The sequence below is a fragment of the Colletes gigas genome, unplaced genomic scaffold, assembly GCF_013123115.1.
Source record: "Colletes gigas isolate AHSC1104 unplaced genomic scaffold, ASM1312311v1 Colletes_gigas_Sc00019, whole genome shotgun sequence".
In the NCBI taxonomy this organism is placed as follows: Eukaryota; Metazoa; Arthropoda; class Insecta; order Hymenoptera; family Colletidae; genus Colletes; species Colletes gigas.
This window is the reverse complement of record NW_025106648.1, coordinates 4,770,200-4,797,418: the sequence shown is the minus strand read 5'-3', so window position 1 is coordinate 4,797,418 and position 27,219 is coordinate 4,770,200. Positions and strand designations below refer to the sequence as shown.

The window sequence follows — 27,219 nt, the reverse complement described above, 5'->3', positions numbered from 1 at the left end:
TCCATTTGTAATCGTTAAATTACTTTTCCTGGTGGTTAAGAAGTACACACGGCATTAACGGTCATTCTGAAAACGTATGTTAGCACGTTTCGTATTGTATCCATTTTCTTTTCTTTTTACGCGGTAATTTCAAAAGATCATTTTTTCGCGCCGATGTCACTTATTTATGACGATAATCTTATCTACAAAAAATGTCGATAATTTTCTATTCGATGTTGTAATTTAATGAAAAGTAACGTTTATAAGCCACGATGAAGTACCGATGTTAATGTTCTATGTTATGATTTATAGAATATATTCCTGCTATTGAGAAATAATTTATATTTTTAAATACTACTTAAATATAATATATCAGTACCGCGTGTAACGGCTAGTTTAGGGAAAATTCAGTATTTATAAGTTCATTACATGACATTTACTTTCCTAATAAAGACGAAAAGGAGAAAAATTTCCGTGGAAAAAATTTAGAGCATAGTATTTCTTTGGTTTTATTTTCAGTACTTGAGGAAACAAAACTAGATTTAAATAAAGGTATTGGTACGGCTTCTTGCCCTCATTCGTAATTTCCGTATTCCTGTATCTTTAAACACGCATACATAAATATGCAGCGTACTACTTTATAGTTTACTATCAGGGGTTTACAGTTTTGTTATTCGGCCCTGAATGTAAGTTGAATCGCATTCAGTGTGCGGAATATCTGCCATCCATGATACGTGCTGTGACGGGCGTCTGCTGGGTCAGCTGTTAAATAATATGTAACACTAATTTAAAACGTCAAATTTTTTTATCATATTTTGAGAATACTGGTGTTTCATAAATCGTGTTCTAAAATAAGTTCTAAAAAATCTATCGAACTCTATGGGTTTAACAACACTTCTAACGGAACTTTTCGCTTTTTCGTTATATCCTATTACTTGTCGACGTAGTAGTAGTTGTGCGTAACGAAATTAGGGCGTGAAAAGGTTCGTTTAGTTAAATTGGATATTTATAAAATTTGAAAATAATACATATGACAATACATGGTACACATGACAGCAATCTATCGAAAGCCGGGTCAACAAGTTACTTAGTTTTGCACGTTCGTTCTATCATTAAATTATTATCACGATGCAGGTATTGTATTTGAGATTTGCACTGTTATGTTACATTTTGTTTTGTGTATTATTCTTTTTTTAACTTTAGACAATATTTTGTGACATGTTAATAGTTTGCACAGGGTAAACATATGTCTACGATATTTCATTAAACAATTACGTATAATATCACTAATCGTAACTTGTCTGCAAAAGAATGTAACCATGATAATAAGCACAGAGCTATACTAATGCCAGTTGTTATTAACGTTGAAATAACGTAGGAAACCTAGGTAAATCTTTATTACTTTATGTGTAGGTTATTAACTTTAATATATAGAATAACGAGCCTAAGAGTAATTCAAATAAAAGTAATATCTTTAAAACTAATTTAAATAATACTGTCCATGATTTAGATCTATTTTATTTTATGAAATGATTTCGTTATATTACGTTTATTGCAACATTCAAAATTTTTATATGGTACTTGTGCGACCAAAATGTTGCATGCATAATATATTTGGCACTGATAAGATAAACTAATTATATATTTTATTTAACAGGATTTATATGGATCAGACATTGACACAATAGAAAATGTCTAGAAAGCGTGCTAGAGAAGAAACTATGTTGAATTCTACATCGTATTCAAATGTTCAAAACGGACAGGATGCATCTTGCTCTACAAAAGAATCGCCGATTTATCCTGTAAGTTTTATTGTACGTTTAAAGTTTATTTTTATTTTTATTTGTTATTTAACGATACGTTAATATTATGTAGCATTATAATTTAATGGTTTGCACAAAGCATTTTGATTATAATTTAAAGGTATTTGCAAAATAAAAAATATAATTTAGTCTTTAATAAGTATTTGCTATTTATTTGATATTTTGTTTGAAATAATATAAATATACCTGTTATTACATTTAATATTTAAATACGTTAGTAATTTACACAATAACATGTTAATTTTATGAATCTATCGCACCAAACAATTAAAGTTTACATACAGATCGTAAGGTCAAAAACTGATCTGTAATCATTTAGAGATTATGTGACTATAATGTCATAACCAATATGTGGAAAGTAGTTTTAATGATACTGGTAGAACATGATGTAAGATCATCGGCATATCTACATTGATATAATACTACAGATACTTTGTTCTTTAAATAGTCTTGTTGGAATATTTTAGAGTAGTTACATTAATATAAGGTCCGAAGTATATTGCGCTCTGTGATGTAACTGGAGTAAAAAATATTTAAGAGTGGACAATTTTATTGAAAGAAAAATAGTTTTAGATTGTGAAAGAAAGTTTATTGAGATTTGATACAGCAAAAGTTTGTCATGCAAAACAGTCAGCATTGTTTATAAAATACATTCTTTAATAACGTTAACAGTTGGTGACAATGACTTGGGGGACCAACAGGACTTCAAATAATAGCTCAGGTCAAGTTTCACTGAAAAAATATAGTAGTGAAATTTCTGTTTTCCACAAAGAACTTCCAGTGAGTTTTAATCATTTTAATTCTATTAAATGTAATGTACAATTAAATTTAAATTATTTTATTTTAATATTAAAAGTAGACTAAAATATTCTACTTGTGTTGTATTTGAAATGCAGACAACTGGAGATGTATAAATTAATCATTGTTCTTTTTTTAAACAAATTGTTATCATATAATCCAGTTAGGACTACTTAAAAATAGGGACAATGTTTCTAAACAAATGCTTATACTTATTAATTTTTTACAGTTATAATTTGTATTTGCATAACCTTATATATTCAAAATTGTAATCTTTATTATTCTATTTTTATTTTTATTAATTCATTTCAGTCGATTTGTAAAGAAGCTCCCTTTAGTGATGATCCTGAAGCATTTGCTGAAAGGAATGCGTGTGATTACAGTGTTCGTATCACATTAAAAGTGGCAAAAAGTGGCAAAGGTAAGTTTGAATGAAAGTCGATACAATATCTTTATGTTAAATAAAAATACAAAATTATAAAATTTTATGTAAAATATTGAGAAGCAATATAATGTTTATTTAGCTTCTAGGAAAGTCAGAGTATACGCAGATGGTATTTATGATCTCTTTCATCAAGGACATGCACGGCAACTCTTACAAGCAAAAAATATTTTCCCTAATGTATACCTGATTGTCGGAGGTACAAAGAATGAATATTAATATTTTTGCATGTAGTAAATTAAAAATTATGTAATATTAAAAAAAATAATACTATATATAACATTGCAGTTTGTAATGATGAATTAACACACAGTAAGAAAGGAAGAACTGTCATGACAGACATCGAAAGGTATGATGCAGTAAGACATTGTCGATATGTAGATGAAGTGGTTAGAGATGCGCCTTGGGAATTGAATGATGAATTTCTTATAAAACATAAGGTAAAATTAACTATATAATTATTATTTTTGAATATACGTTTATGGATTTTGATCAGGTTAATACTTTTTTTTATAGATTGACTTTGTAGCGCACGATGACATACCCTATATGACAGATGATAGCACAGACGTTTATGCTTTACTAAAAGCTAAGGGTATGTTTGTTGCCACACAGAGAACAGAAGGAGTATCTACATCAGATATTGTAGCCAGAATAGTGAAAGATTATGATATTTATGTAAGGAGAAATCTTGCACGAGGTTATAGTGCCAAAGAACTTAATGTTTCATTTCTCAGTGTAAGTTCACGTTACATAAACGTAATATATAATTATAACACTTCCTGTAAAATAATACTTAATTGTAGGAAAAGAAATTCCGGTTACAAAATAAATTCGACGATTTAAAAGATAAAGGTAAACGTGTTATGGAGAACATAGGTGAAAAACGTATGGATATGATCAGCAAATGGGAAGAAAAGTCTCGAGATTTTATCGATGCCTTTCTGCTACTGTTTGGCAGAGAGGGCAGATTGGTGGGTAGTATTTATAGGGGAAATGGTGGTGGTAGTTTTTTTCTTTTAATTATTTTTATTCAATGTTGCATCACGAAATATGCATTAAAATACAAAATTAACATTATAACATTTAACTGATAGTTAGTTGCTCTTTTCAATCTGAATTAGTAATTGTCAGACTTTTTTTTAATGAAATAGATTTAGAATTATAAATAATTATTCACAATAAGAAGCTTAAAATTATGATTCTTTATTTATAGATGAAAATATGTTACAACATTATAGTATTATATTGTATATTTATTATGACAGTTGGAAAAGGATATAAATTTCTTCTTTTTTGTATTCACAGTCGACAATTTGGAATGAGAGTAAAGGACGATTGATGCAAGCACTATCTCCTCCTGCAAGTCCAAACAGAGATGGCAGCCCAAATGGCAGTAATAGCAGCAATAATGATGAAGATCAGATAAGGTACATCAATGAATTTTACATTCTGTACTGCTTCTATATGAAAACCTTTAATACCTCACACCGTCCATTTGCAGCATGTTATGTTAGTATATAATTCCCAAGTTGTTAAATTCGTTAGATTAATTTTAAGCGTTGGTATACAATTTATTCGATGCGTAAATATAAATATTGTAATAATGTATAGGGTGGCTGGGGAAGCGTAGCACAACCGAGTAGAGAATAATTCTATGTAAAAAAAAATACGAAAAAAATGTGGTATACAATTTTTTCATTCAAGGCTTTGTTTTCGAAAAAATTGAATTTGAAATTTGCTTTACTACGCGATGCGACTTATTTATCGTCTATTCTATTATCGACTGTCTCTATCCGTGTTAGTATTTACAAACATAAATAATGATAAGATACTGTTAGGAAATACCCATATAGTTTCATCAGACTGTGTAACAGTCCATTTTGGTTTGTTCATTGCAAATTATCAAGTTATGGCAAGGTATTTTAATCAAGAGTGTGTTGACATGTTATTCACTTTGGAAGTTTGCGAAGGTAAAACTAAAAAATGATAATCCGTTCAGTTATCTTTAATTCATCCTGCACAGTTATGTATACAGCAACGAGAAAGACATTACCAACAGTACTTATAAAGTAATAAACTTTAAATTTGATTTTCTCAAAAACAAAGGCTTTGATAAAAAAAATTAAATACTAAATTTTTCTCCTATTTTTTTTTACGTAAAATTACCTCCTAGCCGATTGTATTACGATTTTCCACCCGCCCCGTATATTGTTTACATTATACATACAGAGTGTTCCCGAATAACATGTACAAACGGGCGAGAGGTGATTCCTTATGGAAGAATAAGAGAAACAAAAACAATAAAATTTTATTCTTTTTATTTTTCTTATTTTTCCATAAGGAATCACCTCCTGCTTGCCTATAGTATATGTTATTCGAGAACATCCTGTATATACAGAGTGAGTCACGTAATTTATTCGCCTCGAGAACTCCTAAAGTATGCATTCTACAAAAAATTATACGGTAATGAAGAGAACTTGTGTTGCTCAAACAGTTTTTTTTAACCTGTCCGTGTACGAGATGGTAAGGTGACTTGGTTGGATAAGTTATTTTTAAAAACCGTTTGAACATTGTATGGTGATCTGTTCGATATTGTATAATTTTGATATAAAAACATTTTTTGTAAAACGCATACTTTAGGAATCATTTGGGGTGGCCAAGTTATGTAATTCACCCTGCATACATATACACATATGTACACGGAAGTATGCATTACAAATAATTTAAGTGGTGATTTTACATGCCAAAATAAGACGAAAATCAAGAATGACGAAATTGTATATGTGGCTTTTTTACTTTCCAAATGATAAAAATGGTGTCATAATCAAGACAAATTTTGAAACAATAATTTTCCTATGATGACTGAGAAGATACTGAAATTAGATTTTCAAAGAATTTTAACTTTGTTTTACAGATTAGCAATGAAGTTATTATTCATTTAGGGAATTCTTTCATGAAATGAAAGAAAATTTTTTTGGTATTTTGTAGGGCAAGAGCAAGATTGTTTGAAAACAATGTCAAAAATTTTTCAATTTTCTTTTAAAAAAATATGTGAGACTGAAAATTAAAATATGCCTCGTACATAAGTATCTGGCTGCCACTGCATGTGTGTGTATTTTGTAATACATTAGCGTCTGAATGTCTGATTGGATTTTAATAAAACTTTATATTTAAAATATATATTCTCATTTCAAGATGTGGTTTAACTGAGAATAAAATTAGTCCATGAATAATGTGATACTTTTCGTAGTTTTTAGGATTGCCTATATTTAACAAAATTTTTTTAATAAATTTTAAAGAGAATTAAATTTTACATAGAGAAATTGAATAAACTTTTTTCTCTATCTTTTCCAATAAACGAAATATCAGTTTCTCGTGTATTTTTAGTCATTAACAACTGTCGCATAGTCTTAACCACAATTTCGTTACTCTAAAAGAATTGCCATTAGTAGCTGAAGTATGTACAGGGTGTTTCATAACATGTATCTATCGTCCTTCCACGAGAATTAGGCACAGCATGTTTACATCCCCATTCTTGCTGCAGTCCGCTGATTGGCTGTCAACGATCTTCGTCACCGTTTTCGACCAATACCTGTAAGTCAGCGGACTGCAACAGGAGTGGGGATGTAAACACACTGGGCCTTCTTCTCGTGGAAGAATGGTACCTTAGCGATGGATAAGGGACATAAAAACAATGAAAAATGTTCATATAAACCTATACCTTATGTGATCTTGTTCCCAAATTATAAACATATTTGTAACCACTAATTAAGCTAATATTACTGATTCTACTAAATTGTTTGAATATAATGTTCGATAATTTTTTGTTTCTCTTAATGAAAAATTAGCAGATCAGTGTTATGTCAATTTCTTCAGTTATTCGAAGATATTCCTTTAGATATTGTATGTCGTATATGGTTTATGCATGACGATGCACTGCCACATTTCAGTTGAGCGACGAGACAGTTCTTGAACGAACGATTTTCTAATAGATGGATAGATCGTGGAGGACCTATTACTTGACCTACTTGGGCACCAAATTTAAACCCACTAGATTTTTATTTTTGAGAATTTGAGAAAATACCTGAAATAGTACAAAATTCTATGGCAGGATGACTGCAGATTTGCATTTGGATCGAAGGTAACCATTATGAGCACTACCTATAAAAGTAAGCAGCTATACATTACTGCAGCGCAAGAATAATTTGAAATTAAGGTTAAATAGAACACATGTTTATATGAACTTTTTTCATTGTTTTTTTTTTTTTTATGTCTCTGGCCCGCCATTGAAGTAGGTGCCACATATTATGAAACACCCTGTACACATATATATACCAGGGTGTTTCTTATTTTATAATCTCGAAAATGTTTTAGAGAAATCCGTCAGAAAAGGCGCAATGTATAAATAAATAACTTTTCATTCATTAATGCAGAATACTGTGTTACGCACATATTTTCAAGCTGCGTAGAATACTTACGTATAACTTTCTAATAAAATGTTTACAAACAAACTTTATATAACATTTTTTTCTTAGTTTCATCTGTAAATTGTGCTCCCATAGTTTGGCTTGAAAAAATGGAGATACCCTGTATATAAGGTGTTTACCTATTGGTTGTAAATATTTTAAGAGATGATTTCACAAGCTAAAGTAAAACGAAAATCAAGAACGATGAAATTGCATTCGAGACTTCTTCATTTTTTGATTTAAAAAGCAAGTATCATAATCAAACAAATTTTTAGAAAACTGCACATAAGATTTCCAAATCACGTTTTAAGTGTTAAAACAGTAAAAAAGAAAATAGTTAAAGAAATCTTAGCTTTTTTGTATTGTTATCAGAAGTTAATACTTCTAACACAAAGCCTCAAACGTAATTTCTTTATTTTTGTCTTATTTTGATCTTTAGAATCACCCTAAAATATTTATTTACCAGTGGTAAAGAAATACCCAGTATATATAAACGGCAATACCGAAACTTATGGTTTGTTCTTCTTCCTAAAGATAAAAAAAAGGTCATATAAACATACATCTGGAAACTCTTCCTTTCTGATATATAAACACATCTTGTTTACATCAAAATTTTTCATGAATAGCTATCACGCGTAGAATTACTAGCACTGTCGACAATTTTTTTCTGTTAGGAGTTAATAATATTGTAGAAGCATGCCATTTCGACATTGACGATAGTATATATCGTAATAAATGAGTCTGTGTTTAAACGTTTCATAGGTAAGGCAGTGTTATCAGGATGGCTTATTCTAATATCGAGTGAGCAGATATTCATTTCATGTTTGGACGAGCTAACGGGAACACCGCAGAAGCTCGACATTTCTATCGAGAGACCTTTCCTCGGAGATGGAGAACGTCTTCGACAGTCTAGAATGTCGCTATCAGACGTGTATTGTTGCAAAAAACATCATTTTCAGTTATTTCTTTAAATAAATTTTAAGCATTCTTAAAATACTCTATCATAAACAAAACGGGTTTATATCTCAGAAAGAAAAAGTTGTCTGCCTTATGTTTATATGACCTTTTTTTTTATCTTTAAGTAGAGTAGAATATGATACCAACGTGGAATTATCTGTTTCGGTATCACACTGTATATAGGTTTATTTGATCCCTTTTAGACGTAACTTTCCCCTAGATGCACACCCCTATTCGTTTCTACCGTTCGCTTGCCTTTTGCCTTTACATCATACTGTGCCTTGGCCATTCATGTTTTTAACCTAAATGTCGCTCGCTTGTCTTTTCCCTTATGTCTCTTATTATTAACCTAAAAGTTGCTTATCACATTGACGCCTTCATAAACCAGTAAGCTCTTGCTATGTATCTTTTCTCTCCTTTACTTTCTTATTTCTTGCTCTTTTCTATCTCGTCCATTCATTCCACCTTTCTCTTCATCTCCATTCGGATTTCTTTGCATTTTAACGTTCTCTCTGTAATTTCTCTTTCTTTTTTATTTCCAACTTCTTATGCATTTCTCTAACTCTTACTTTGTCTTTATGTCTTCACCATTTATCTTTGTCATTCTTCTTTTCCCATCCTCATCTTGTTCTTGTTTCGGAATCTTTTACCTTGTTTCCATTTTTTTAATTTCCCTCTTTATTGTATCTATCTCCCTCAATTTTTTCTCTAACTTATATATTTTACCATCTTGTTCCTCCTGATTTTTTTTCAGTTTCCTTTTCCTCCTCTTTCTCACAATCGTCTCACTACTCTCTGTATCTACCTTGTTTCCTTTCCTTCCTGTGCATTTCTTTCATTATTGTATTTTTGTTTTTACTTTTTTTCACCTTTTCCTTCCTTTGTTACTATTTAATTTACTCTATACAGGTTGAGTTACAAGATACAAGACACCTGAACATCACTATTAAGAATAAAGATAGGAAAAAATGTTAGAGGAAAACATTACTTGTTTCAACAGTGCAAATATTATAAGCAACTAAATTTTTGAAGATCATATTTTTTGAAATTTCAAGATCATCAGTATTTCTTTAAACGGGATTACGTATTGCTATCTTCGTGGCGTAATAAGTGAGGTCAAGACAAATACAGTAATATATGATAATATGATATTCAAACAACCTTAATACGTCGCTATCACATGACGCATATTTGTGACGCGGCAATTTTTGTGAGAAACCAACGTTACATACGTGCGACAGCAGTGATGGTCGATTTTACATGTCCATAAATAAATGGTATGTAAACTGTCGACCATTGCCACGTTACGTGGAATATTACAATATCTTGATTCTGAATATTCAATTGGCCTATTAAATATGTTTTATTTTTTTTAAATATGATAATTCGTCTGCCACTTATTCAAATACTTCAGATATGATTCTTTCAAATAAGACGATGATTCAACAGTTTTTTTTAAAGAAAATATTATTTAATATTTGTATTGCATTTTATGATACGAAGAAATATCAAAGAAAGTGTTTGGTTTAAAGAGGTACATGTCATCATTGTTTTTTTAAACGAGCTTACATATTTTTATTGTTAGTGCTATAATAGTGGATCAATACAAATACAATTGTGTACAATAGTGTATGACAAATTAACTGATGTTGATGAAATATATTACCATGTATAATACATGTATAATACATGGTAATATATTACAACGATGATAAAAATACGTACGTATTTAAGGAAATATCGATATCCTTGAAATTTTGAAAAATAAGACCTTGAGAAAAACGTTTTGTTCATCATGTTTGACTCTTACAAAAGAATATTTTCCTCTGACATTTTCTGCTATCTTCAATCCTAACAGAGATAATTAGGTGTCCTGCTTTTCGTTACTTATTTTTTACAATTATGGTTCTTAACTTTTTTTTTTGTACAGACTCCTTTTGGCAATCTAATGGTGTTCGTGGATCCTTTCTATGCAATGTTTCTCAGAGTAACATTTTTAAATATGAATTAAATCAATGTTTTTAAATTAGTATTGAAAATCCTGATTTGCTCAAATCGAAGTCACCAAACAGGATGAAAAGTTGCACAAATCTTTTTACAAATTGAGGATAATTTATATTAGACTGGAAAGGATTGTGAATCAACGTTCAATTTTAACGTCATTAGGATAAAAATAATTGTTAAAAGAGTTCTGTAGTGTTCTAGGTGTTCGTAAAATTCATTTTTTAAAAATATCAGAAAATTTTGGATCTTAATTTTGTCTTATCAGCTTCTACATTTTTCTTTTATATCAGCAGCTTAGCTAAAGAAGCTTGTAAGTTCTCTATACAAAACATTGTGGTGAGTCTTGGGCATTGAATCGAATGATTTATTTTAACCTAATAGTTATCAGAATTTCGAAGCATTAGAAAGATAAAATTTATATTTTTAGATATAATGTATGCAAATTCACAGATCTTCAGAAATTTAGATTAAGAACCACTGCTTTACAGTGAATATGGCATGGGCCAATCATTGCAATGCATTGTGATTCATATGTGTGTTGTCAAATGAACTGGGATTTTCGTGTATATGTATCGAAAACAGCATCAGTGAAATGCTTTGTTTGAATGAAAATGCATGGAGTATAAATCCTTGTTTTGTTTTCTCTAAAAGTTATACAGGGTGTTCGTTTTATCTGGAAATCTGGAATATCTCATAAACAATTAAAGATATTCAAAAAATGTTTTAGTCAAAGTTGCATGGTATGAAGGGAGACATAATGCAACAGAAACAGTTTTCTCTCAACATCAAGTTAGTTTCTTTAAATGAAATGCTGTATTTTTATATATATGTATACATAGCTTTATAGTACAAGTTAATACGAATTCAATGAGCTGCTATCGAAGTTATATCGATAGCAGCTCTGCATGTTTGTAAACATTTAATTTAATTTAATACTGTTTCTGTCACATTTATGCCATTTTTTATAGCAAACAACTTTTATTAAATCATTTTTTTAATATCTTTCATTGTTCATGTAATATACCGGATTTCCAGATAAAACAGGCAGAAAAACCACATGCGCTGCCTGTACGATGATTAAAGTATCATTCTTCCTCGAGAAGAAGGCCCAGTGTGTTTACATCCCCACTCCTGTTGCAGTCCGCTGACTCACAGGTATTGGTCGAAAACAGTGACGAAGATCGGTGACAGCAAATCCAACGGACTGCAGCAAGAGTGGGAATGTAAATACGCTGTGCCTAATTCTCGTGGAAGGACGATATGTATTACGAGCTACTAGAGATTCTGGATCCTGAGCAGTTTTTCAAAGCTTCCTTTCTTCTTGTTTGAGACGCCATAGTGTATAATTTTGCAATTTTTTGTTGCACAGTCTCAGATTTAAAAAAGAAGTACTTAGTGTACTAATTCAACAGCATTTCAATTTATTTCAGTTCGCAAATAATTATTAATTTGACTCATGTCCAAATATTCATTGTAAATGGTGCATTTAATGAATCGTATCAAGTTTGACATGTTTATTTTTTTAAGAAACATGCATATTTGTATAGATACAACATTGCAGTTTTTCAAGAATGTGAAAATAGCAAAGTAGAGAATAAATATATTCTAGATAACAACTTGGTTAGTAATTGTCTAGAAAAATATTTGCTTTTTCAATGAATAAGCAGTTGCTTGACATTTTCATCTAGTTCTCTCCGGATAAAGACCGGGTAAGAGGCATATGTGAAATGTACTACTTTAATCGCTGTTCAGGTGGCGCATGTGGTTTATTCTAAAAAATGGCAGCTACCGCATCGCCATAATTTTCCTTTGTGTTGGGACTTCGAATTTTATTGTGTGTTGCAACACAGATTTGAAGTGATTCGATTATGATTAGACGTTAAGAAATTCTTGATTCTCTTGGAAATTTTGTAAATCTTAATCATTTTGAAAGTCTTGAAAGTCTTGAAACTCTTGATTTTTTTGAGAGTGTAGGAAATCTTGAGAATTTCGACAAGTGTAAGTTTCGAGTGTTGAATTAATGAATGTTTAATATTTCACGTACATATGTAATAATTAAAAATAAGGGGGTACCCAATACTTCGGGTTTGGGTCCCGAAAGTTTGTGATACTCGGATACTCGACATCGAAGTTGGGTTAGGTCGTGCCGGGAACCCGAAAAACTATAACATTTGAGTACCCGTCACTACATCAATTTCGCTGTAATAGAAAAAACTTCGTTTCCGAACTAATATGCACTCACTTAATGTATGTAATAATAATAGATTTTTCATGTATTTTTGCATACTAATTTCAAAATTATTAAGAATTGTCTTAATTACTTCTGATTTTGATAGAAGAAATGAAGTACATAAAATAAGAAATTACGCTCGTGTCGACAAACTTAAAAATGTTTACGTTTTCCTTGATATTTTGTAGAAAGTGCATTTTCAACGACATATTACAGATCCCAATTTGTTTATTTATGAATTTGAATTTTTCAAAAACTGAGGGTGATAGAACAATTCTACTTACGGATTCGCATTTAGGGCAGGAAACTCTATAAGGATCATCCAATAGATATTGCAAAAAAAGAAAAAAAGTCATAATTTTTTGGTCAGTGTTATCGAAATTTTCAAAAATTAGTAAACTTTTAAGACGATCAAGGTTTTCAAGCTTTCAAAACTTCAAATCAAATTCGAAGTATTTTGATTTTTCCGCCATTTAATAAACTTGTATCGATTTGAAACATTTTAAATCCCATTATCTTCCTACGCTTATAAGACCCGTAGTCCATCCAGTATATAGAAATCAACAATTTATTCACTGTTTACTTAGCTATTTCTATACTATCTACATTTTTCCTATATTTATTATTTGTCACATTATACAGTGGCGGACATACACTTGTTAAGGTTGGATTCTGTTGTTAGTAATAAACCACAGAAAAGGTATAAATTAATTAGTACTACGTTTTCTGAATGACATACATATACATTTAAAAAATACATGATAACTATTAATTAACTTAAACTTTAAACAAGACAACAATAATTAGTTTTCCTTGCGTTTCGTCTTGCGGACATACAGGGTGTTCGACCACTCCTGTGAACAATTTCAATGGGAGATTCTAGAGGCCAAAATAAGACGAAAATCAAGAATATTAATTTGTTGATGGAGGCTTCGTTAAAAAGTTATTTACGTTTAAAGTTTCGTCCGTTCTGAATTTTTTTCTAGAAAGTGGGTAGGATTTCGGGGGTAGGTCTATTCACCAAAAATGATTGTAATTGACCACCGTAACAGAAAATAATTTTTTTAGAACGATTTGAAAAATTTTCTTTTTGCCAAAATATTTCAGCACCTACCCGAATTTTTTTCTCGAAAGTGGGTAGAATTTCAGGGATATGTCTATTCACCAAAAATGCTTATAATTGACCTCTGCAACCAAAAATAATTTTCCCAGAACTATTTAAAATTTTTTAATTTAATTTGTTAATAACTTTTTAATGAAGCCTCAGTCAAGAAATTGATATTCTTGATTTGCGTCTTATTTTGGCCTCTAGAATTTCCCATTAAAATTTTTCCCAGGGGTGGCCGAACACCCTGTATACTTACGAACAATATACTATTATCGATGTCATAATATTGTTTTTAATAGTAAAATTAAATTAAATATTGCGTTAACTCATATTAATTCCAGTATTTTGTTGTTTTGCCATTTGCTTTAATGACTGCTACATAGATTGCATTAAACGAATGCATCGATCAATGGGAATCGAATTCCTTGGAGCTTCTATTACTTCGTATAATTCTTTAATATTTTTTCGCTTTTTATGTCTTATTTCCCTATCAACGTCGATCCAAAGCATCTCAATTGGATTTAAATCCGGACTTTGTGCCGGCCATTTTAAAACATTAATTTTTTCCTCATCCAAAAATTGTTTTACAATTTTTACCGTACGCTTTTGAATCATTATCAGCCTGATAAATTAAATCTGCTGGTTATTTGTGGTCAGCAAATGGTAATAAAGTGTTCTTAACAATGTTTAAATAAACAAAACGATCCATCGTTCCTTCGATACGACAGATAGGACCTGTACCATTAATGGTCATACAACCCCAAACAAATACGGATCCACCACCTCCTTTAACAGTTGATTTGGTACACTTTGTATTAAATTCCTCGTCAATACGACGTCTTATATCAATTTTACCGTCAGATCCTAGACGATTGAATTTACTTTCGTCGGTAAATGCAACTTTGGACCATTGTTCTTCTGTCCAGTTGAGGTGGTCTCTCGTAAATTGAAGCGTCGCGCGTCGATTCTTTTCAAATATCAATGGTTTTTGCCGTACCACTTTACCCATTAAATTAAATTCACATAAATGGCGTTGTACAGTTCGAACATTGATTTGATTAAACAGATGTAGCGATATTTCATTATGAATAACAACGGCGGTCTTAAAACTGACGGCCTCAGAAAGTCGATGTATCAAACGATCTGTTCGTCTGTCGGTTTTACGGGGAATATGTTTTGCAGTTTTTCGAAGATTAGTATGTTGCATGGCTTTATGACAAGCTCCAAGAGATGTACCTAATTGTTGAGAAATGAAATCCTGTTTTTTTAAGAAGCTGCACTTGGCGTCGTTGTTTTGGTGTTATATTTTTATCCAAACTCATGATTAACGTTTCAAATCTAGTATACGCTCCGTCTAATCTCACGTACAAACTAGCAAAAACTGCTTCCGAGATGAACAAATTCAAAACAAATGATGTAAGCATACATTATAATAGCGTTCGTAAATATGCGTCCGCAACACTGTCGAAGAATTAAGAAAAAGTGTTATTCATCGTCTATAAGAACAAAGTTATGTAAGAGATATAACAGAGAATTTTTTATAACAAAATAACACCAACGAAAGTGTAATTATTAGCATGTTTGTAAGTATATGTATGTCCGCCACTGTATGTCACCTCCTCCTTTTCTCGATTTCCTACTACACCGTGGAGCATAACTATAACAGCACTATAATTTTCAAGAGTTTTGTCGCTGAAAGTAATGACTTCTAAATGTTAACGATATCACACGAAAAGGACTAGAAAAAAATTATAATTAATGGAAAAAGTACAAAAATAACATTTATTTAACATGAATTATAATAATAAATGAAATATTGCAATGGTGCATAACTATACCACCAATGTATTTTGAACGTAATAATAAGGTTAAATGGCTATAAAGTGTTAAATTTCTTATTCAGTTTATTAAAGTGAGCAGTTTCAATAATGAGTAGGACCTCCTTTTTTATGTATTAATTCAACAATACGATTGTTCACACTTGTAATGAGTATTTTCAAAGTTTCTTCACTAATTTGATTCCACGCTTCAATAACTGCTGTTTTTAGCTCTGAAATGTTCGAAAATTGTTGATTATTTTCATAAATATGTCGTACCATGATACCCCATAGGTTCTCAATTGGATTTTGGTCATTTCAATACATTGACATCAAACGTTTCAAACCATGCTGTGGTTTGTCGGCTTTTATGGATTGGAGCATTATCTTGTTGATAAGTCCATGAAATGTGATTGTTTGCATGAATAAAAGGCAATAAATGATTTTCAAGTATTCCAATATACTCCGCACTATTAATTCGTGCAGTTGGAAAAGCTAATAGGAGCTTGCCACAGGAGCAGAATGCACCCCACACGATAAGTGTCCTTCCACCGAAATTACGTTTCGAAAAGTATTTTTGTTCTTTACGAAGGTCCCTCCAATATGATTTAAATCCATCTGGACCGTCCAAATTGAATTCTTTTTCGTCAGAGAAAATAACCTAAGTTAAATAAGGAATATTGAATATGCAGCTAAAATCTCGATTTATAAATGTCTAAACTTAACTTACATTATTCCAATTTTTGCTCGTGTTTTCTCGTGCGTATTCAAGCCTGGCTATTTTGTGACGTTTCAGAAGTGTAGGTGCGGACATCATTTTTTGCCTTGTAATGTTTGATTTACGTTTAAGGACAAGTTGGACAGTCCAACGAGAAACGCAGAGATCACATTCCTTCGCAATTTGTTCACAGCTTTTTAACGTATTGCTCGCAACTTTAGCAATTTGCCTTTCAGTACGAGGGGATAACTTCCTCTTAGGCCCACCTTTCTTATTTTTCCCATACTTATAATAGGATCGGGTAAAAAATTCAGAAAACTTTATGTATACTCTCACTTACTCTTTACGCTAAAATTGCACCTTGCTCTTGTTCATTAAGGTAGCTACCACGTGGCATTGTATTAATTATCTAAGAATTCCCGTGTTTACTAAACAGACACCCTTGAAGCGCGTTAAAAATGAACTGATTCTATTGTTTTGCACCGATCGCCAAATGTTTATCAATTACATCTTGGCATACAGGGAGTTCTGGGAAAAATTTTAATGGGGAATTCTAGAGGCCAAAATAAAATGAAAATCGAGAATACCAATTTGATGATGAAGGCTTCGTTAAAAAATTATTAACAATTAAATTAAAAAATTCCAAATCGTTCTGGAAAAATTATTTTCGGTTGCGGGGGTCAATTACAATCATTTTTGGTGAATACACATACAGTGCCGGACAAAAGTATTGGCACAGACCGTATTTTCAAATAAAATGTTATGTAGCTGTGAATAAAGCACAATGTCTTCTTTATTTTTTGTATAAAATATAAGTTTGAGGTTTGAACATTAAGTACCTCGCGAAATAAAGCGGTTAAGTAGACCTGCAATAATGAAAAATAGTAACAAATACACAGAGGACAGTTTTCGACGAAACAGAAGTATTGGCACACTTGTAAATTTAATATTTCTATGAAACACTTATGTAAATATTTATAATATTGGCATGACTGTTGTATCCAGGGAAGTCCCGAGATTCAATTTGATATTCATTTGTTATTTCTTACTAAGTTTGCCTGTAATAAAGTGAATAACACAACAATGTATCGAAAAGCACGAGAAACAACAATTTCAGAGAGAAAAATTATATTAAAATTATCAAAAGAGGGAAATTCCTATTCTACGATAGCTAAAATAGTAAATAGAAGTCGTTTCACCGGAAGAAATATCATTAAACGGTTTCCTGACGAACAAAATGTAAAAAATCTTCCGCGAAGTGGTCGACCACAGAAATTAACAGAACGAGATAAACGAAAAATTACCAAGATTGTAAAAAAAATCCTAAAGTTGCCTGTACAGAAATAGCGGCACAAATGAAAAGTGAAAATAAGGTAGATGTACTTATGTACATCCTATAACTACCCGAAGAGTTCTTAAAAGTGCCGGGTACAATTCAAGAGTGGCTAGAAGAAAACCATTGATCAGCAAATTAATCGAAAAAACAGATTAGAGTTTGCAGAAATGTATGTACACAAAAATTTAGAATTTTGGGGTAGAGTACTCTTCTCTGACGAAAGTAAATTTAATATTTTTAAATCTGATGATCAAATAAGAATATGGCGGAAGCGTAATACCGAGTTGGATTCACATAACATAGTCTCAACTGTTAAACACGGGGGTGATAGTGTATTAGTATGGGGTTGTATGAGTTCCTCCGGACTTGGAGAACTAGTTTTTATAGACGGTATTATGGATAAATTTGTGTATTTAAATATTTTGAAACTAAACTTAAAAAAAAGTGTGGAAAAATTAAATCTTGGGGAAAACTACTATTTCCAACAAGATCATGATCCCAAGCATACTGTTTATATTGTCCGCCAATGGATCGTTTTTAATACACCCCATACATTGCCAACCCCTCCTCAATCGCCGGATTTAAATCCGATTGAACACATAGGGACTGAGTTAGAAAGAAGGATCCGAAAACACCTTATTCAGACAAAGGAGCAATTAAAAGATGCACTTATGAAGGAATGAAACGAAATAGATTTAGAAGTAACACAAAATTTAGTACATTCGATACCTAATCGATTACAAAGTGTAATAAGACAAAAAGGATTACAAACAAAATATTAATTTGAATATTGTATTATGAAATAGTAAGTGTGCTAATACTTTTGTTTCGTCGAAAACTGCCCTGTATGTGTTTGTTATTATTTTTTATTATTACAGGTCTACTTGATCGCTTTGTTCTGCGAGATACTTAAAGTTCAAACCTCAAACTTATATTTTATACCAAAAATAAGGAAGATATTATGCTTTGTTCACAGTTACATAACATTTTATTTGAAAATGTGCTCTGTGCCAATACTTTTGTTCGGCACTGTACCCCCGAAATCCTATCCACTTTCAAGAAAAAAAATTGGGTTGATGTTGAAATTTTTCGGTGAAAAAAAAATTTTCCAAATCGTTCTGGAAAAATTATTTTCGGTTGCGGGGGTCAATTACAATCATTTTTGGTGAATAGACATACCCCCGAAATCTTGCGCATTTTCGAGAAAAAAATTCAGTACGGGCGGAACTTTAAACGTTAATAAGTTTTTAATGAAGCCTCCATCAACAAATTGGTATTCTTGATTTTTGTCTTATTTTGGCCACTAGAATCACCCATTAAAATTTTTCCCAGGGGTGGTCGAACACCCTGTATAAGTAGACAACTTCAATGAATTTCACCTAAAATCCATTATTTACAATGCTTTTTCATACCATATAATTGGTTTTTCCAAATTATTTTCTTACAGGTCGAAAATGTTAAAAATGTTAGTGATGCTATAATTATGCTCCGTAGTGTATAGTAGTCAAATTACAAATTGGCGCTAAAGAAAATTTATTTTCCCGCTTACACATTAGTGTTATGTTAAATTACATATCTGCAGGGGAGGAAACTCAACTGGATTTTAAAAAAATGGATATGCATCTTTTAAGAAATGAAATTATATGTTCTTTAATCGTTTTTTCCATGGAATGTTCTGCTTAAAAAAATATTAGTATAATATAATGCTTAAAACCATTAATAATTCGTGAGATTTCCCACATTTGTGATAAGTCAAATTTTAATTTGCCGAGGTGATAAACAGTCAGTAACTAAGTGACTTATAAATAATTGATATGAGATGTCTCAGAAATATTAATTTTTTAAACATTGTACACTAATACCTTTTCACGCAGAATATTCTATGGAAAAATGAGTAAAAAAGAATATGCGATTCCATTTAAAAAGGAGAAGTGCGTTTGCATACTATTTTTCTCTATTTCTTACTATATTAATTTTGCGAATCCAGCAATATTCGTCGATAGAAATATTTCCGAAGGCAATATACCTACAGAAAATGAAATTACAAATTATCGATTTTTTTAAGGTTCTGGACTAGAGTACCCCCATAAAAATATTTTAAAGGCAGATAACCCGACGTTATTTCGCTTTCGGAGAATTTATGACTGGGTAGAGGACTAAATGGGGCCTTGACGAAAACTATGTAAATTCATGTTATGCAGGTAGTGAGTGCTATGATTGTTTAAAATATGGTAAGATCTGTTAGAGGCAAGAAGTCTGACGTTGCATTACTGAAAGAATAGGAATACTGTCCTTGGAATCTGGCCACGGATCGGGGAAGGCCAGGAATGCCTTTTTGTAAAAGGACTCTGTGAAAACGAACGGAACTTACCCAAAAATCTTTAACGAGACATTTTCTGAAAGTATTTTAAGAATGATTCGTGACGATGACAGTGTCTAACAAATTAAGTTTCTTTTTTTTGTTCTACAATATCGACTATATGGGTTAGAATTCCTCGTTTCAAATACAGATCCGGAAATAAAATTACTCTATCACCCTTAGTTTTCAAGAAATACAAGTATTTGTAAAATAAGCACAATTTTGGCCAAAAATGAGGTATTGCATGAAAATTGACAAAGGTTAGAAAGTTTCAGATGATCTTAAAAAATAGAGAAAGTCGCCTGATTATATTAGTACATGCGGCTATTAACGTTTTTGATTTTGGATCGTTGTAAATAGCTGTAAAAATTTGAAAAAGTCCCAAAGTGCGTAGTTTCTACGCAATATTTTTGCATTTTTATTTTATAGAGTATGAATATCTAAAAAACTATTGAATTTTTGCTATATCTTTATAAATAGGAGGGCCAAATCGATCAGTAAACAAATTTTCATTAAAATCGGTGACTCGAAGGTCTTGTATTTTCATTGTATTTTCCTTAATCGTTTTCCTTCTATCCTCTAAAGTTTATAAAATATTAGGTTGTCTTATAAATCTTTCTCGTAAGTTGCATGCACGGGTTTTATGGACATCTTGACGATTCGGTTATCTCTCAGCTTTCAAACGGTGTATTTTCTCATTTTCAAAGTATTTTGTCCAATTTCTGTACATTTTGAAGTATAAGAAACTTGAGATAGTATTCGCGACATGGAATGTTCCACTGCTTTAAAAAAGACAACAGTGTTGAAGAAACTGTTAATGATAATCTTGTGACAGTTCAAACCATCTGTAACTGGTTCAGAAGATTAAATGAAAGAAGATCGAGAAGGTAATGGCCGACTCAAACATCACGTATGCGGATGCTACCACATGTTTAGTGGATGCAAACCACCGATACACCATTCGTGAAATCGCAGATTATGAACAACAGTTCACAATCATTTGATTAAATTTGGATATGCAAAATGCTTCGAAACTTGTTGAATCGAGTGCCTATGTACGATTTGTTTTTTCACTGAAATGGAGGGGAACTTTTTTTAAAAAGATTGGTCACTGGAAACGAAACTTACATTCTTTATAACAACGTGGGACGCAAACCAACCTGGTCAACTCGACGGAAGGGCCGTTTACCTGTTACCAGAACTGAGCTTTATTCGAAGAAAGTTCTGCTGTCCATCTGGTGGGATTGGAAGGGTGGCATATATCACGAGCTACCTAAAACTATCAATTCAAAAAGATATGCTTGGTTAGAAGAACCAAAGTTAACCATCGTTGTAAAACGTCCAGAATTGGTATATAAACAAGCAAGGCGTGCCATTTTACCACCATAATGTCAGACCACATGCTACCAGTCATAAATATTAGGACACTTGGCCGAAACGTTGTTAACACTTGGATAATTGTAACTTCGTGAAAAGAAACCGTACAATAATCATCTTTGGGTCACGTTGAATGTTGAATCCTCTATTTTCGTACCCTTACGTTGGATTTCGTGAAAGATATTTTCACGCTAGGAAGCGAATAATAACGCGAAAATGAGTTTAGCCAAAAAAATGTTCCAAATTTAAAGGACTTCCCAAAATTTTAAAAATATGTCACGCAACTAAAACTATCATTAATTTAAGGATTCAAATCTCCCTTTTACAATAATTATCTTAAAAATTGATATACATTTTTTTCGCGATTTTATTCTATTTGACGAGCGATTTTTAAAGAAGAATGGACTAAAAATATTGGGTCCGATGAATATAAACAAATTCTAAAGTATTAGGAGTTTATGGTTTATAAAAAAATGCCTTTAAAGATAAATAAGTCTTCGTTCATTACGCAAACTATACAGGGTGTTCGGCCACTTCTGGGAAAAATTTTAATGGGAGATTCTAGAGGCCAAAATAAGACGAAAATCGAGAATACTAATTTGTTGATGGAAGCTTCGTTAAAAGTTATTAACGTTTAATGTTCCGCCAGGACTGAATTTTTTTTCTAGAAAGTGGGTAGGATTTCGGGGGTAGGTCTATTCACCAAAAATTATTGTAATTGACCCCCGCAACCGAAAAGAATTTTTCCAGAATTATTTGAAATTTTTTAATTTTGTCGAAAAATTTCACACCTCGAATTTTTTTCTCGAAAGTGGGTAGGATTTCGGGGGTAGGTCTGTTCACCAAAAATTATTGTAATTGGCCCCCGCAACCGAAAATAATTTTTCCAGAACTATTTGAAATTTTTTAATTTTGTCGAAAAATTTCACACCTCGAATTTTTTTCTCGAAAGTGGGTAGGATTTCGAGTGTATGTCTAATGGCCAAAACTGATTGCAATTGATCCCCGCAACCGAAAATTATTTTTCCAGAACCCTGTCGATTTTTCTTAAAAATTAGTGTTTTATGTTTAATAAATTTGTTTGACGCTCTACAGAAAAGTTGTGTAATACTTTTTTGTAGATATCCATGGGCTCTGCTTCAGAAAAAAATTTCAATGAGATGCCTTTACTATTGTAGGAGTTATGGCCGTTTGAAAGTTGGACCATTTTTATGGGGTTCTTGTACCTTTACGGGGTTAAAGAACAATTTTCCGAATATTTTTGGTGTTTCTAAATATTCTTCGCCAAAATACGCGTCGATTGCATTTTGAAACATTAAAATCCTTCAATCCGTTCAGGAGTTATGGTGTTTTAAAGATGTGCGTGAAATTTTGGGTAACATTTCTGGCCATATTTTCGATAAAAAATTGTTTTCTCGAAAGTACGTTGGATTTTGGGGTATGTCATTCACCAAACATGCTGGTAATTGACTCCTGTATCTAAATATAATTTTTTGGTATGATGGAATTTATTAATCTCGTCTAAAAATTTCAGTACCTACTTGAATTTTGTTTTCGAAAGTGGGTAGGATTTCAAGGGTATGTGTATTCACCAAAAATAATTGTAATTAAGCCCCGCAACCAAAAATAATTTTTTGAAAATGATTTGAAATTTTTAAATTTAATTTTTTAATAACTTTTTAATGAAGCCTCAATCAAGAAATTGATATTCTTGATTTTCGTCTTATTTTGGCTTCTAGAATCTCCCATTAAAATTTCTCCTAGGGGTAGCCGAACACCCTGTAGATTTTGATGAAACACATAAGAAAGATTTATACGATAATGCTCCACGATGCTTAATGATTTAACCAGAAGACTTAGGCTTTGGTTGCAATACGCACGTTGAATTATAGCAAAACGGAATGGATTTCACAAGTAATCATAGATCAAGTTCGTTACTCTATAATGGAGGGAGACACCGATTCGAAACTCCATAGAAGGGAGATTTTTTTCACTTTTTTATTTGCGTTTGTTAATTTACAATGATAATTTACACGGTACTGTAATAACATAATCAACCGCGGGAATAAAAATATAAAAGTGGAAAAAAATCTCTTTTCTATGGGGACTCGAATTGGAGTCTTCCAAACCACTTCTGAAATCCTTTTTAATTAAATCATTGATCTTGGAGCATTATCGCATAAACTGTTTTTACTTATTTCATCAAAATCTACAGTTTGTAAAAGTGATGAAGTCAATCTGACAATTTCGATATATTTATTTTTTAAGGTATTTTGTATAAAAATGGACAACCATAAACACGTAATATTTTAGAATTTGTAAAAATAAAAATTTGAAGTGTTGTTATTACACTTCGAAAAGAGAAAATATCAATTCAACAAATTGCGAAAAAATTAAAATTATCGCATCATGCTGTTCAGTGTTTTGTGGTAGTTTGCAAACAAAAAAACGATCTGAACACTCAAAAGTGAGAAGCAAATCACAGGATTTGCGTATTCGATTGGTTTCTAAAATGAATCGAAGGTTTACGCCAATAGAAAATTGTGCAGATTTAGATACACCGGGAGAAAATTCAATGCCTGTAAGTATAGTGAAACGCCGTTTATAAACTGTTATTAAGAGCCCAAAACAAAGTTAAAAGCTTAAAATGTGGGAAAATATACTTTGAGCATTCAAAATTCCAAGTGTTCGATTCTAACGAAAGTTTGACTCCCCCAATGTGCCATATCCACAGTTAAACAAGATGGAAAATATATTTTAGTTTGGGGATATTTTTGTTTTGATAGAATTGGAAAATTGATAAAAATCGAACAGAATTTTAAACAAAGAAGGATCTAAAACACATGATACCATTCGGACCTCGACTCATTGGCAACAATTTCATTTTACAAGATAACGATCCAAAAAGCATATCCATGTTGGGTAAAAACTATTTAAAGGAAAAGGGGAGGAAGGGGTACCTGAAAATAATGGTATGATCACCACAATCGTCAGATTTGAACTTCATCGAGCTTTATAGGACGAATTAAACAAGAGAATCCGAAATCAGAATCTGAGGTCTAAGAAACATCTGTAAGAACTATCGCAGAATAGTTGCAAAAACATACAAAAAGAAATATTGGAGAAATTGATAATTAGAATGACAAAAATTTGTAAAATATATGTATGTATGAAAGAAAAAATAATTATGAAGTGTACCATACATTCGCATGTTGTATTATTTAAGATATCTAATGAATTAAAGTCAAAGTAAGAAAGAAAATCTTGACTCTCCTGTAATTCCAAAATTTAACAAAAACTTTCTTGTGATAAAGCTTACTCAAATTTTTGAGCGGTAATATATGTATATGTATGTGCCTGTACACTGGTAATCATTGAAGTATTGTGATGTCACAAAATCACGCGAATTTAGGCGCTGTCGTTAACGCGATCTCACGATCACGCGACAACTTCAATAATCATCGGTATACAGGATGTTCGGCCACCTCTGGGAAAAATTTTAAAAGGAGATTCTAGAGGCCAAAATAAGACGAAAATCGAGAATACCAATTTGTTGATTGAAGCTTTGTTAAAAAGTTATTAACGTTTAAAGTTCCGCCTGTAGAACGGCAATCTGCGAACAGCTGCGTGCGCATTCAGCATGAGAAACTCTACTTACTGACGTATCGGCAGTCTTACAGTTTTGTGAGTGAGAACCACTATCACGCGTGCGCAGCTGTTCACAGATTGCTCTTCTACAGGCGGAACTTTAAACGTTAATAACTTTTTAACGAAGCCTCCATCAACAAATTGGTATTCTTGATTTCTGTCTTATTTTGAAGAATAAAATCTAACTTACATATCGTACAGTATCGTCATAAAAATCTTTATTTAAATAAAACGCAAATGTAAAATGCGAAAATGTATATCTATTGCGTGTTAACGTAAATATGTGTGTAATTAATGTATTGGTATTATGTTACAGCCCACCACCAAAAAAGACTGGCCGTTTCGAATTTTCACAGAATAATTACTATTTAAGCGATGACTATAGTGACGATGAAGAGGAAAATTTGCAGTCTAAGTGATAAGCCATTTTCCCAGAATAGTATTCTGACCAAATATATTGTGTAATTTCATCAAGAATGTTTATAGATATTTTCATACAGCCATGTGATCTGCTGATATGGATTATAATACAATGCTCGATAGTCTTTTTATGACATGATTTCATATTATACACAACAAAAAATTACCTGTAGTAAAAATTCGATTCGATTATGGATTATAATACGCAGATTAGAATATGTATTATTAATATGTACGATTACAAACAGAAATCAGATAGATTGTTTTATATATTTGTTACATCTTGTTTCAAGAATTTTTCATTACCATTCATTGTATTCTTACTAAGTTTCTATGTTACAAATGATAGTTTTTTAAACGCTTTCAAAACAGAGGCCACAATTTAAAGATGATGTGATTTCTTTTGTAAGTTTAACAAAATTATTTTATGTGTCCTTTTTTATAAATAGGATAAAATTATTTAAAAAAATGTTTCTTTTTTAATTTATTTGATTAAATATAATTTTGTTTATTTATTCAGTTACACCTTTTTTTATATATTGTTTAAATAAAAAATACAAAATTATTCAAAAAATTAACAAAAAAAATTTGTTCTTTTAAGTACTTTTCTATAAATTGGATTATATCATTTTTGTTACTTACCTCCAATAAGTTACATAAAATTATTCGTCATCTTTTGTCAACATTATTACTTCTTTTTTTCTATTTTAATGTTTTTTTTTACATTTTAGTTAGAATTATTCAAATAGTCTAAAGATTTATGCTAACAATCGTGATTTTCTTTATGAAAAAGAATTTAAGTGAGATTTCATTAATTACTTTATTAAGGTTGTTCTCGTGCTTTGTTCTTCTTTCTTCAAAGGTATCAATATTTTTAACTTCTCTATGCCAATCTAGTAAAAATTTAAGACACACACATAACTGTTTTCATTATTTTTAAGAAAGTGCTGACGAATATTCATTCTATTTATTTTCAGATTTATTTATAATGAGAACATATTTGTTGTAGGTTCGTTCTTTATACATAGCTAGTAAGGAATGTGCGCTAAATTGTTTTTCAATTGAATTACCAAAAGAAGTAAATAAATGCTTGTTGGTCACTGTCAAATTCTTTGCGACACTCTGTCTTTACAGTATTTTGTAACAAAAAAAAATTTTTTTTTTTCACCAGTTTTCCCAAATGAGATGTCTAACTTTGTACCCTGAAATATTTTAGCTTCTTCGATTATTTATTTCAAACTGATCTAAAGATCATTTTTTTCCTAAATTAGCTTCTTTATGGATTCAATATTTCATTTATGTGAATGTCTCTTTCAAAAAAGAATATTGCACGACAACACGACGCGAGTCGTATTTAAAGTCACAAAAACCAGAATCTAGATAATATAAACAATAGAAAAGTAATGTGTCCTTGGTATATATATATTATACATATACCTGAATCGATTTAGACGATTTTCGGAAAAAGGACACATAAACTTATGTGCTTTTTTTCCATCAATAGCCTCAATTTTCAATTACTTTCTTACGAATTTTATATAATATTTTATACAAGTTACCTTATAATTAATCGTTTAAAAAATATTTCTGTTGCAATATATATTCAATATATTATTTATTTTCCAACCATCTGTTTTGATGCGTACAGATAAAATGTATGATAAAAATATTATTTATTCTTTACTTTTGATACATAATTACTTTGTTAATAATGTATAGTTCCAGGCTAACATG

The 27,219-nt window shown here is 31.1% G+C and overlaps 1 protein-coding gene across 3 annotated transcripts; it reads left to right on the top strand.

Annotated features, from left to right (window-relative positions):
* The first annotated feature begins 674 nt into the window (after positions 1-674).
* Positions 675-25,856, top strand: LOC122400675 (choline-phosphate cytidylyltransferase A-like). Of its 3 annotated transcripts, none has more exons than XM_043402254.1 (10): positions 675-1,113; positions 1,208-1,366; positions 1,637-1,781; positions 2,913-3,021; positions 3,125-3,241; positions 3,331-3,482; positions 3,559-3,780; positions 3,849-4,016; positions 4,351-4,472; positions 25,382-25,856. In XM_043402254.1, exons 3-10 carry the CDS (start codon positions 1,671-1,673, stop codon positions 25,482-25,484), a joined length of 1,104 nt encoding a protein of 367 aa, XP_043258189.1. In that variant the 5' UTR covers positions 675-1,113; positions 1,208-1,366; positions 1,637-1,670; the 3' UTR covers positions 25,485-25,856. The 3 variants fall into 3 exon arrangements, with proteins under 3 accessions (XP_043258189.1, XP_043258191.1, XP_043258190.1); XM_043402256.1 differs by lacking the exon at positions 25,382-25,856 and adding an exon at positions 8,274-9,585; XM_043402255.1 differs by lacking the exon at positions 25,382-25,856 and adding an exon at positions 6,996-7,245.
* The last annotated feature ends 1,363 nt before the right edge of the window (positions 25,857-27,219 follow it).

Coding starts and splice junctions, on each gene's coding strand:
- LOC122400675 (XM_043402254.1), top strand. CDS start 1,671: ATGTCTAGAAAGCGTGCTAGAGAAGAAACTATGTTGAATTCTACATCG. Junction 3,022..3,124: donor AGTGGCAAAAAGTGGCAAAG/GTAAGTTTGAAT, acceptor ATGTTTATTTAG/CTTCTAGGAAAGTCAGAGTA. Junction 4,017..4,350: donor TTGGCAGAGAGGGCAGATTG/GTGGGTAGTATT, acceptor TTGTATTCACAG/TCGACAATTTGGAATGAGAG.